The sequence below is a fragment of the Dama dama genome, chromosome 14 (assembly GCF_033118175.1).
Source record: "Dama dama isolate Ldn47 chromosome 14, ASM3311817v1, whole genome shotgun sequence".
NCBI classification, from domain to species: domain Eukaryota; kingdom Metazoa; phylum Chordata; class Mammalia; order Artiodactyla; family Cervidae; genus Dama; species Dama dama.
In genome coordinates this window covers 62254527-62267996 of record NC_083694.1, presented here as the reverse complement: position 1 = coordinate 62267996, position 13470 = coordinate 62254527, and the positions used below count along the sequence as shown (strand labels likewise).

At 39.4% G+C, this 13470-nt stretch overlaps 1 protein-coding gene across 7 annotated transcripts in view; it reads left to right on the top strand.

The window, feature by feature from the left end:
- NIBAN1 (niban apoptosis regulator 1) overlaps positions 1-13470 on the top strand; it is a 194580-nt gene that overhangs the window by 69915 nt on the left and 111195 nt on the right. For all 7 annotated transcript variants that reach the window (XM_061160922.1, XM_061160921.1, XM_061160920.1 and 4 more), the window contains exons 2-3: positions 3650-3780; positions 7488-7619. In XM_061160922.1, coding sequence (XP_061016905.1) covers positions 3650-3780; positions 7488-7619 — 263 coding nt within the window. The remainder of the gene's footprint in view (positions 1-3649; positions 3781-7487; positions 7620-13470) is intronic.

Below are 13470 nucleotides of genomic sequence, written 5' to 3'. Positions count from 1 at the left end.
AGAACTGGGAAGCCTGGCATGCTGCAGTCCATGAGGTCACAAAAAGTTGGATGTGACTTAGTGACTGAACAGCCCAACTGTTCATATGCATAACTGAATCACTTTGCTGTACAGTAATAATTAGCATTGTAAATAAACTATATTTCAATTTTAAAAATTTAGGCTCAGAGTGGGGAATGCAATGTAATACATATACCAACTTGCCTTTTCACTTTGGCTCATTAAGGCTAATGTTTGATTTAGCTGGTTTTAATTCAGGTTGCACTGAGAGCCTCTTACATGCTGGTAAGCATTCCTGAAACATCTGTGAAAATGCAGGTTATGTTTGTCCTGAACTTTCAGTGAGTAGGATAGTGGTTTTTGTAAGCAACAGGGCAGGTCCTAGTTAAAGAGTTACAGTAGACAACTTGTTTTTGACTTCTTCATTCCTTAGTTCATCTTAAGGACCTGGGTGGTTGGCTTGAGTTCTTCATCATCAATTTAATTACTAGGGATTACTGAGCACTTTCTATGTGCCAAATGCAGTGCTGAGCACTTTACTGTGTTATTTCATGTAATTACGACCACACTGTGAGATTGTTACTTTTGTTTTTAAATCCAAGTATAGTTGATTTACAATGTTGTATTAATTTCAGATGTGCAGTGAAGTGATTCAGTACTTTTTCAGATTATGTTCCATTATAGGTTATTATAAGATAATGGATATAATTCACTCTGCTATACAGTATATCCTTGTTGCTTATCTATTTTACATATAGGGATTTGTATCTATTAATTCCATACCCCTAATCTGTCATTTCCCTTTCCCTTTCCCCTTTGACAACCACAAGCTTATGCTTTATATCTCTGAGTCTATTTCTGTTTTGCATATACATTCGTGTTACTTTTTAGATTCCACATATAAGTGGTATCATATAGTATTTGTCAGCCTGACATTTCACTAAGCATAATATTCTCTAGCTCCAGACACATTCTTACAAATAGCAATATTTCATGTTTAATGGTTGAGTAATATAACACCTTAATTCATGAGAATGCTACTCTTACTGGCTTCATTTTATATGAGAGGAAGAAACTGGTGTGAAGTCTTACTACTAGTAAGTAGCAGAGATGCAATTCATCCCTTATCTAACTCCAGAATCCATCCTCCTAACTACAGTGTTATTTTGCCCCAACTCTAGGCTTTTCTCTAATTGTCAAGATCCCTATACTGGGCATTCTTTTGTTTGGGTTTAGATCAGCTGAATCTAAAATCTAGATACATTTTGGGAATAGCTTTTAAGTTATTTTCCTCCTAGAACTTGTGATGTTATTAGCTGTTTTATTCACATTTGGAAACAGTCATTAGGTTAATTACCCTCGAAAGCTGTGATCCCTTTTTTATGAGTACTCCCTCCATAGTCACTGCTGTGTGGATTGTACCATATGCAGATATTCAAGTCACAGAAGCATTTTTCTCCTGTGTTGGAAGAGAGTAGAGGCACTGTAGCATCTCAGTAGAAGCAAAACATCCTTGAGGGAGGTTTGGTGATGTGGCAGGATATCAGGTTTCAAGGTTCTGTAGAACTCATCATAAAATGACATCCATCTCCTTTTATTTAAATCCAAGTGCTTGCAAGCGTACAAAAATTAGCATCAGAAATTAACTAGTCTTCTTCTGCTAGACTAAACAGTGGTTACTTGGACCTAATGGGCAACTTTTGTTAATCATTTATATGTTTCAGTGAGGTGAGACATCCTCATTGTGGGAATTCTCAAAGATGCCCCACGCCTATACAAGGAAATTATAGACAAGTATATAGAATTTTCCTTCTTATGTACTGCATAAAAGCTAATAAAATAATGACCAATTAGATACTTAAAAACCTGAGCATATGAGAGTATTATGCAAATACTGATTAATAGTAATAGCATAAACTCACAGAACAAGGAAAAGCATGCCTGATTCAAATTATAGGAGCTTTTATTTGCATTTCTACAGAACCTATTATTAGTAGGTCTCAAAGCACCTTACAAGTAGTAATTATTAAAACTCATGAATACAACCAGAAAATGTCATTTTATTGAGGGAATAAGTGAGAATTCCCCTTTACTTCATATATATTATGAGACCTAAATGCCTGGGACTTTCCGTATAGAGAGAATGAGTTTGAGCAAGCTCCGGGAGATGGTGAAGGACAGGGAAGCCGAGCGTTCTGCCGTCATGGGGTCACAGAGTTGGACATGACTGAGGGACTGAACAACAACTCATACACTTGTGGGTGTTTGGGGCAGTGATTCCATAGGCATAGACGTTGGCAAGTATGGATTCATGGTTCTCATATTGAGTATCTTTATCTATGTGGTTATAACCCTTCACTGAGTTTTGAAATTTTACACGCATAATAGCTCTAAACAAATTTTACCTTTATGTTTTAATATTTCTCTGTTGACTATAATATCAAATTTGAAAACAAAAATTATGCCAGGTTCACATGAGAGCATTTAAATATATTTTGGAATATTATATCAGATTTACTTTTTTCAAACTAACATTTCATTCCAAGGACTAACAGCTGGTAAGCACAGTCAGTGGGACCTGTATTTATTTCTATTCTCAGTGGTAAGTCCTTGAAAGGTTGTGAGGATTTCTCATCTGCTTCAGAATGCTCCTTTGGCCTTCCTCCCCTATTTTTCCTTCTCCTTTCCTGCAGTTTGGTTGCCCAGGTTGGAAAAGCTCAAGAGCATTCCAGTGCCTAACTCTCCCTCTCCCTCCATCTCCAGTCCTCAACCTCCCGCCTCCCCCACATGATTAATCTTCAGCTTTATTTTCTTCTGGTGCTGAGAGATCATATTGTAGTTATCGGTCTTGGTTGTCAGGCAGCTGTACTTCCATGGATATATTTCATTGTCATGTAGATTCCAAGAAAAGTGTGGACTAGTGAGCACCTTCTTTTATAGTTAGGATGCTGGAGCCCAGAGAGAAGGAGTGACACCCAAGGTCATACGGCTGGGTCACTTCTCTGTCTTCTAGAATTGGGACCAGAATTCAGGTCTCAAGGCTCCTAAGCCAAAAGTTTCCCCATGGTAATTATATAATTCTTCAAATCACAAAAAAAACTTTTAGACTAGAGACATAGGAGCAAAACTAGAAGAAATAGTTTGTTGATTTTATCCAGGGCTGTGGATCAGCAGGACTAGAAGTGGAGCCTCAGGATCTGAGAAAAAAAAATGGAGTGATGCATGTGCAGAGCTGAAATGGTGGACCCTGGGACTGTGGGATTACCGTGCAGGAGGAGTTGAATGACTGGCGGTAGAGGATAATGAAGAGCAAGGTGAAGTGGAGAACAGGGTGAGGTCGAGTGGTGGTTGTAGAAGAACTGGGAGGATGGTTGAGTTTATGGTCATGACAATGGGCTGTTGATGTAAAGTGGAGCAAGTTGGTAACTGGATAGATGGTCCTCAGGGACCTTGAAGTCCCTCAGGGTGATGCCAGAAGGGGGGGAATCGATAAAGGTATCAAAGTTCTCAGGAACTGTGGGAAAATAACAAATCCCTAGAAAGCAGAGGTGTGGGGAACCTTGAGGGGGTATTTATAGAATTATGGAGATCTGTGTCAATTCTGTGACAGATGTTGCATTTCTAAATTCTGATTTTCATATTTTTTCAGGGAAAACGGAGGCAGCCATCAAAAACTTCAGTCCCTACTACAGTCGCCAGTACTCTGTGGCTTTCTGCAATCATGTGCGCAGTGAAGTAGAACAGCAAAGAGATTTAACATCACAATTTCTGAAGACCAAGGTAACCCATGGACGTTTGGTTTCCATATTTCTCCCACTAAGAATGGTTTATAACTCATAATATTTCTGAAATAAGCAATAATTTGTGTGACAGTTTAAAAAAATCTGTTCTCAAATCATGCTCAAAAAGCTATTTGCCCGGAAGTTAGAACATATGATTTCTTGTTGATGGTGCAATCCATATAAAAAGAAAACAAGCATGATTTCCAATTTTATTATCTTTTTCCACACGGATGCTTTGATGTCAGGAAATCTGACTTGCTCTGATGAAGTTCAGTACAAAAAAAGTCATAATTTCAGTGCCTGATACTTTTGGCATTTTAACTTTGGTCATTGATCAAATGTGATTTTATCTTCTAAACTGTAGTTTATTCTTTCTCCTTTGCTCCATTATAATAATTATCCACAACCTAAACAAATATTTATTAATACTATGTGCCAGGCCCTGGGGCTTCCCAGGTGGCACTAGTGATAAAGAGCCTGCCTGCCAATGCAGGAGACAAGAGACATGGGTTCGGGAAGATGCCCCGGAGGAGGGCACGGCAGCCCACTTCAGTATTCTTGCCTGGAGAATCTCATGGACAGACGAGCCTGGCGGGCTACAGTCCATAAGGTTGAAAAGAGTCAGATATGACTGAAGCAACTTAGCATGCATGCTTGCTCGCCAGGCCCTATTCTAAGTACTAGAGAACAAGACAAATTTTCTGCTTTCCTGTTAATATTCAAATAGAAGAAAGACAATAAATAAATAAATAAATGAATATCAGGTGATATCATGTAATAGGAAATGCTATCAAGTAAAATAAAATCGGAGTCATGAATATTTCAGAGAAGCCTTTTGTGGAGATGACATTTGAGCAGAAACTAGAGTGAAATAAAAGAATAGGCTGTGTGAGTATCTGTGGAAAGAGTGTTCCAAGCACATGGAACAAAATTGGAAAGATTTTGCAGCAGTTAAAAGTGCAGCAGGAAGGCTGATGTGTGAGAGCCTTGTGAGCAAGGGAGGGAGTTGAAAAAGGAATACAGAGTGACTAATAGAAGCCAGATCGTATAGGACCATAGACCGCAGTAAGGGTTTTTATTTTAAGTGTGATGGGAAGTTATTGGAGGGTATGGAATACAGAGGGACTTATAATTTTAAGTGATCTCTCTGGGCTTTCTGTAGAGAATAGGCTACAGAGAGGGACATGAGAGGGAACTGGAAACTGGCAAGAAAGACTGTAGCAGTCCAAGAGAAGGATGATGGCAAATTGGACTAGGGAGGTGGTGGAGGCAGTTGGGAGAAGAGTCCACGTCCGAGCTGACTGAACTTGCAGATGGGTTGGATACGAGAGAACAGAAGAAGAGAGAATCAGTGATGACAGCTTGCAGCCTGAGCAAATAAGCAGAAGGATTTGTGTTTTCCTCAGGAGAGTCAGAGGTGAATGGGATCCTAAGTTCACTTCTGTTCATGTTATGTTTAAGATACTTATTTGACATGCACCTGTGGAAATATTGAAATAGATAGTTAAATGCTCTGACTTGGAGCTCAGTGGAGAGGTTGAGGCTAGAGAATAGAAATTTGGGATTTCTTAGCTCCTAACTGGTATTGAAGTCATGGGACATGATCAAGGGAGAGTGTAAACAGAAAAGGAGAAGTTCCATGACCAAGTCCTGGCCCCTGCAACATTTGGAGATCAGAAAAAGGAGAAGATTCCAGCAAGATGGACTGGAAAAAAAAAAATAGCCTGTGGAGTAGGAAAAAAAAACCAGGGAAGTGCAATGTGCCTGAGAGAAATAAAGAAGGGATTTCAAGAAAGGGTGAATGATAAATGGGTCCAATACTGCTGCTAGTTGACCAACAGATTTAGTGGCATGGGTTTGCAGAGATAACTGATTGTCATCCCCATAAAATAGTTATTGAAAAAATTTAGATAGTTTGATAAAAGTGAAAATTCTGGTCCACATCCCCAGAGATTCTTATATAATAAATCTAGGGTGAGCCCATATTTTTAACAAGCATATCAGTTGATTTAAGTGGCCCAGTTTTAAGAAGTGCTGTGTGTAACAACTATAAAATTACACTTATATATGGTTTCAGTCTCATTTAAAGAGGAGCGTGAGGGCCTCTTTTACATGTTAAGGAGTCCAGGTAGGAGAGTGCCTCATCATCTGTCTCAATACCCTGAAATTTACCTTAGAAATTCCATCCCTGAGTGGATTTTTAAAACGATGAGCATATCTATCTTATCTGTATATGCTTTGTGTAAATTTTGCTTGAAAATGGAGAGACATTTCTAAAGGGACTATGGTTTTCTTTCATTAAGATATAGTTGGCTTACAATATTGTGTTAAAGGCACTCTAGTTTTTTCTTTTTAATTCATGTTTTAATTGGAGGAAAATTGCTTTACAATGTTGTTTTGGTTTCTGCCTTACAACAACGTGAATCAGCCATAATTACACGTATATCCCCTTCCTCTAGCACCTCCTCCCCTTCCCCTCACCCCACCTCTCTAAGTCATCACAGAGCACCAGTTTGAGCTCCATGTGTTATACAGCAACTTCTCACCAGCTCTCTGTTTTATGGGGCTCCCTGCTGGCTCATATGGCAAAGAATCTGCCTTCAATGCAGGCGACCTGGTGGATCCCTGGGTCGGGAAGATCCCCTTTACACATGATAGTGAATATATGTCGCTGCTTTCTCCATTTCTCCTGCTCTCTCCCTCCCCCACTGCGTCCACAAGTTTCATTCTCTACATCTGTGTCTCCATTCCTTCCCTGAAAATAGGTTCATCAATCTTTCTAGATTCCATGAAAGAATGAATTTGAGTCAGTTCTAGTGAGGTGGATGAACCCAGAGCTTGTTTTACAGAGTGAAGTAAGTCAGAAAGAGAGGCACTATAGCTTATGAATAACATAATTGTAAAGTCAGTGACACACGAAAGACAAGAGGCCCATTCCTATATTTTGAGATAATACGTGAGGCAGGATGAGAATTATCCCTTACACAGTTAGCCCAATAGAGACCTGTCTAGGAACCTAACAGGGACTTTCCTAAAGCATTTATTTCACCAGCGTTATTAATGAGAAATCCACAAACCTTTAAATTGAAGAGGTAGAATGAAGGTTTGCTGGCTTGCCTGCTTGTTCTTTAACCAGAGAGCAAGCATGATCTCTTTGAGGAGCTTGGAGGTAGGTTAAGTTTTATAGCCCAGGTCCCCAGAGCTTTGCGTTTGGGAAAACCACTGAGCACTGACTACTGAGGCAGCCACTGAAGGTTGACAAATAGGGGAACAGCCTGTGAACTCCCCTGTTTTTTCAGGAATTAACCCTGAGGCATATTCAGGATGCTGGGATAGATGTTCACAACTTACAGCTAACCACCTCTCTCCCTCTCTTCCACAGAGTGTATGAAGAATTTATTAAGTACCAGATGTATGCAAGGCATAACCTTGCTACTATAATCCCTTCTACCATATGCTTCTGTTCTTGGAGGATAATGGAGGGAATGCAGATTACAAAGTTATCAATAAGACAAATATTTGCATTTGGTCAGGGAGAGAAGTAGGAATGGGGAATGTGGAAGGAAGTGGGGAAAACAAGAATTTCCCGAGGATCTCAGCACAAGATAGCTTCCAGAAATATTCCTTGAAATACCAGGAATAGGCAGTGATAGCATGATATGCCATCTTTTGTTGTCATGGTTAATTGTATTCATCTTCTTTAAGCCGCCACTGGAGCCGGGAACTGTTTTGTATGAAGGAGAGCTGTCACAGTTTGCTGAGGACATAAAGAAATGGAGAGAGAGATATGTTGTGGTTAAAAATGACTTTGCTGTGGAAAGCTATGAGAACAAAGAGGTAAGACATTTCCTTGTTACCGCTGGTTCTTGCAGCACTCTTAAATGTTGTCTGGGTTGATTGGCATGCCCTGTTCTTTGAGACTGACCGATTCAATGAGCGCTAACGGATTCAGGTATTCATTTCCGTCAACAGACCCTTACTGTGGGTTAGGTTAGTAGGTTAGTAGGTTCCAGGCATATCGCTGTAGAGCACACAGATGCTTGCAGAGATAGACTTTGAACAAGTGGGCGAGATAGACTTTGAACAAGTAATTACAAGTGAGTGTGAACATGGAAGGTTCTGCTGAGTGACCAGTGCAGGAACCTGTCCCTATAATCATGGGGCCTCGAGGTCTGCCCCAGTCACCTTCCGCAGCTCTCCCTCTCTGCTCGGCATCTCTGCGTCTTCCCAGTCTTAAGCCTCCTGTGTCACTGAAGAATTATCTATTAAGATTGTGTTTGGATTTGCTTGGGTTCCTAAAAATTCAGAACATTTCACACACTTTATTCCATTTATACTTGTGGATTTTTTTCCATTAGCTTTTTTCTGCTTATCTCATTCTTTTCCTTGTTTGTAAAATGTGGAGACAGTGAGGTAACATATGTAAAGTGCCTAGCACCTGAGAGGACCTCAGATTTTATTGGCTCCCATGTCTTTCCCCGTCAAGGGTGGTAATGTGGTATAGATGAAAGAACATTGGGCAGAGAATTTGGAAAACTAAAGTTGAGCTCTGGCCTCCATTAAACTAGAGTGTGAGGCTGAATGATCCCACTGATTCCTTCTAGATCTCATACGGTACACATGTTCAGAGAATCAGTCAATAGATTCTTAAGTTCCCTTTGAAATGAATAGTGACTATTTATGGATTAAATGTCGTAACCAATTTAAAACTCCACTCTCTTGACTCTAAGTTCAAAACTAGTCAAGACATCCTCCACAGATACTCTGAGTAATCACCTCTGATGCTAAACCGTTAGGAAGAGGCTTCAGGCTGACAATATGTTTCCTTCCCATTTCTGATGGAAAACAGAAATAACATAGAATGCAAACTTATTATACCACTTCCCAGGCATACTCATACCGATTTCTTGGGTAGTCTTATTCTTTCAAACCTTCATTAAGCTAATAGCTTCTCTGCTTTCTCTACTTTAGGATTATTCAACGTTTGATTTGCTCTTTGAAGCAAATGATCAACACAGTGCAAATAATGATAATTACAACAAATCACTCTATATTTCATGTGTCCCACTACATCATCCTCTCAGGGAAGCTTAAGAAGAGGCAGTGGAGCATAATGGTTAATATTTTGCACTTTGAACCACACCTTTACCAGTTTCTAGATATAGTGTCCTTGCATAAGTTATTAATCTCCGTGAGCCTTAGTTTTCTCATCTGTAAAATGAATCTTTCATCATGATGTTGTTGTGAGGATTAAACACATGAATGCACTGAAGCCCTTAGCGTATGGCCAAGTGCTAGCAGAGCCCAATATAGAGCAGTTGTTGGTATGACAACTAACTGATGTGGAGGAAACACTCATGAACTCACTCTTGTATTTATTAAGGTTTTCATCACATTTGGCACTAACTGAAGTTTCATTTTGAATCAAATTTTGGTTTTTTTTCCCCTTTTCATTTTAAGGTTAAAACTTGCTCCCTTAGCTTACAATTTATGAACTATATTGCTTTTTTTGCTTTGCTCATCATTTTCAAGTAAACTTGTTCTGGTTGCTAAGATATGGTCACTGAGTTTGGTAATAACCAATTTTTTTTTAAACTTGGAAAAAAATGCCCATGCAGTGTGCCATAGTTCCTCAAAGTTTTAATGATATCCTGTTTATTAATTACAAAAGGATTTTTTTTTTAATTACACCTAAGATGGAATTCCTGAGCGGTCCAGTGGTTAGGACTCCAGGCTTCCACCGTAGGACTGCAAGGGCCACAGGTTCAATCCCTGTTCAGGGAACTAAGATCCTATATGTCACACAGTACAGCCAAAAAAAAAAAAAACAACTTACACCTAAAAGTTATAAATTAAATATCTATAAATTACCAATTCTTTTATGAAGAATCCAGTTTTGGCTGGTAATTGAGCAGGAAAAAAAAAGAACATTCTTATTTTCATTCTCAATTCCTGCTTCCTGGGGCTGGATTCGTCACCTTCTCACCACTGGGTCATTGACAAGTTATTTAACCTCTTTGAGTTTCACTTTTCTCATTGATAAAATGGAGATAATGTCTAATTCACAATGCTGTTTTGAGGATTAAATAATATAACAGATAGTGTTTTTAAAAACATAGATTAGATAACACAGTTCAGATTTGAGGCCAGTCTGAATCAAACTGTTCCTAGACTTTCTCAAGATCACACCATTTTCAATTCTTCTCTCTTTTGCTGTGGGCCCTGATATGCTTGAGCAGTTGATTACAAGAATGAAAACAGCCTTCTTAGACCTACAGCAGTTTGTTTTGTTTGGGTTTCTTCAATCACTATCTTATTGATGCAGAATATGTTATTGCTACCCTGATTTTGTGGCCCTTATCAACATTATTTTAGGTATTCCCAAGAGAACCACCATGCCAGACTTCAGGTCCCACAGTTTTATGGTTTCAGTTCTCAACTTGCTTGTAGCTTGTTAGTCTCACAATTTTCCCTTGACTTATGCCCTCCCATCAGAGCACGTACTTACATTTTATCTTATCTGTATGTCTGCATGAGTATATCTGTTTAATCAACTGCTTCACTGCTTTCATGATGCCTTGCAATCCTGTTATGTTTCCCAAACAGCAGAGCATTTTGTCTGCTGACCAGAATTGTTCAGATGTCATGGTATTATAATTCCATCCTGGACCATTTTACTGAAAAACAGCCTCATGTATGAGGGCAAGTGGTGGCATATTTTATCACTGTTACATTTTTATGCTTTTGGTAAAAATCCTTAGCAGCCATAATTGCACTTGCATGTCCCACAGTCTCATTAGTCATCAGTCTCCAAGTATTTTGTGCTGTAAATATCTGTATGTGTCATCATTCTTGTGGTTATTAGAATGATTCAGGTGCTAGCATCTGAAATAAGTGTAGTGTGGAATTTCTAGAAGTTACTGAGATTACATTTCTGTCCTTTGAGAGACGTGTCTACAGTGAGTCTTCCTGAGATTAGAGACTCTGATTTATCATCTTGTGACCATTACACAAAAGTACTGAAACACCCACAAGTAGCAAGTACGTAAACATTTTTTTCACCTTAGCTCCGGGAGGCACCATGACCCATGTCAGGTCAAGTAAAGTTCTACCCTGACTGAAGCAATTGCTCTAGTCTAGAGCTGGTCATATGATTTTGCAAAAAACAAAAAAAAACGCTACATTAATCAAAACAGCATGTTATTGCACAAAAACAGACATATGGATCAATGGAATAGAATAGAGAGCCCAGAAATAAACCCACACACTACAATCAATTAATCTTCAACAAAGGAGGAAAGAATATACAATGGAGAAAAGACAGTCTCTTCAACTCTTTGTGACCCCACAGACTGTAGCACACCAGGCTACTCTATTCTCTACTGTCTCCCACAGTTGTCTCATATTTGTGTCCACTGAGTCAATGATGCTATCTAACCATCTCATCCTCTGCCGTCCCCTTCTCCTTTTGCCTCAATCTTTCACAGCATCAATGTCTTTTCCAATGAGTTGGCTCTTAGTATCAGATGGCCAAGGTATTGGAGCTACAGCTTCAGTATCAGTCCTTCCAGTGAATATTCAAGGTTAATTTCCTTTAGAATTGACTGGTTTTATCTGCTTGCAGTTCAAGGGACTCTCAAGAGTCTTCTCCAGCAACATAATTTGGAAGTATGAATTCTTCAGTGTTCAGCCTTCTTTATGATCCAAATCTCACATCCTTGCATTACTATTGGAAAAACCATAGCTTTGACTATGCAGACCTTTGTCGACAAAGTGGTGTGTCTGCTTTTTAATATGCTGTCTAGATTTGTCATAACTTTCCTTCGAAGAAGCAAGTGTCTTTGAATTTCATGGTTGCAGTCACAGTCTGCAGTGATTTTGAAGCTCAAGAAAATAAAATCAGTCACTGCTTCCACTTCCCCCCTTTTATTAATATTTGCCATGAAGTGATGAGACCAGATGCCATGATCTTAGTTTTTTGAATGCTGAGTTTCAAACCCACTGTTTCACTCTTTTCTTTCACCTTCATCAAAAGGCTCTTTAGTTCCTCTGCACTTTCTGCCATAGAGTGGTATCATCTGCATATCTGAGGTTACTGATATTTCTCTCGGCAGTCTTGATTCCAGCTTGTGCTTCATCCAGCTTGGCATTTCGCAGGGTGTACTCTGCATATACGTTAAATAAGCAGGGTGATAATATGCAACCTTCTTGTACTCCTTTCCCAATTTGGAACCAGTCCATTGTTCCGTGTCCGGTTCTAAGTGTTGCTTCTTGACCTGTATACAGATTTCTCAGGAAGTAGGTCAGGTGGTCTGGTATTCAACCAAAGGCTTTAGCATAGTCAGTGAAGCAGAAGTAGATATTTCTCTGGAATTTTTTTGATTTTTTTATTATCCAATGAATGTTAGCAATTTGATCTCTGGTTCAGCCTTTTTTAAACCCACCTTATAAACTTGGAAGTTCTCAGTCCATGGACTGCTGAAGCCGAACTTGAAGGATTTTGAGCATAATCTTGCTAGCTTGTGAAATGAGCACAACTGTGCAGTAATTTGAATATTCTTTGGCATTGCCTTTCTTTGGGGCTGGAATGAAATCTGTCCTTTTCCAGTCCTGTGGCCACTGCTGAGTTTTCCATATTTGCTGACATATGGAGTGCAGCACTTTAACAGCATCATCTTTTAGGATTTAAAATAGCTCAGCTGGAATTCCATCACCTCCACTAGCTTTGTTATTAGTAATGCTTCTTAAGGCCCACGTTACTTCGCATTCCAGGATGTCTGGCTCTAGGTGAGTGACCACACCATCATGCTTATCCGGGTCATTAAGATTGTTATTGTGTAGTTCTTCTATGTATTTCTGCCACTGCTTCTTAATATCTTCTGCTTCTGTTAGGTCCTTGCCATTTCTGTCCTTTATCGTGTCCATCCTTGCTTGAAATACTCCCTTACTATCTCCAGTTTTCTTGACAAGATCTCTAGTCTTTCCCATTCTATTGTTTTCATCTATTTCTTTACATTGTTCACTTAAGAAGGCCTTCTTCTCTCTCCCTGTTATTCTCTGGAACTCTGCATTCAGTTGGGTATGTTTCTCCCCTTTTCCCTTGCCTTTCACTTCTCTTCTCAGCTACTTGTAAGGCCTCCTCAGACAACCATTTTGTCTTTTGGCATTTCTCTTTCTTTGGAATGGCTTTAGTCACTGCCTCCTGTACAATGTTATGAACCTCTCTCTATAGTTCTTCAGGCACTCTGTCTGCCAGATTTAATCCCTTGAATCTGTTTGTCACTTCCACTGTATGATCATAAAGGATTTGATTTAGGTCATACCTGAATGGTCTAGTGGTTTTCCCTAGTTTCTTCAATTTAACCCTGGATTTTGCAGTAAGAAGTTTATGACCTGAGCCACAGTCAGCTCCAGGTCTTGTTTTTGCTGACTGTATAGAGCTTCTCCATCTCCAGATGCAAAGATATAATCAGTCTGATTTCAGTGTTGACCATCTGGGGATGTCCATGTGTAGAGTTGTCTCTTCTGTTGTTGGAAGAGGGTGTTTGCTGTGACCAGTGTGTTCTCTCGACAAAACTGTTAGCCTTTGCACTGCTTCATTTTGTACTCCAAGGCAACACTTGCCTGTTACTCCAGGTATCTCTTGACTTCTCTTTTGGCATCCCAATCCCCTATGATGAAAAGGAAA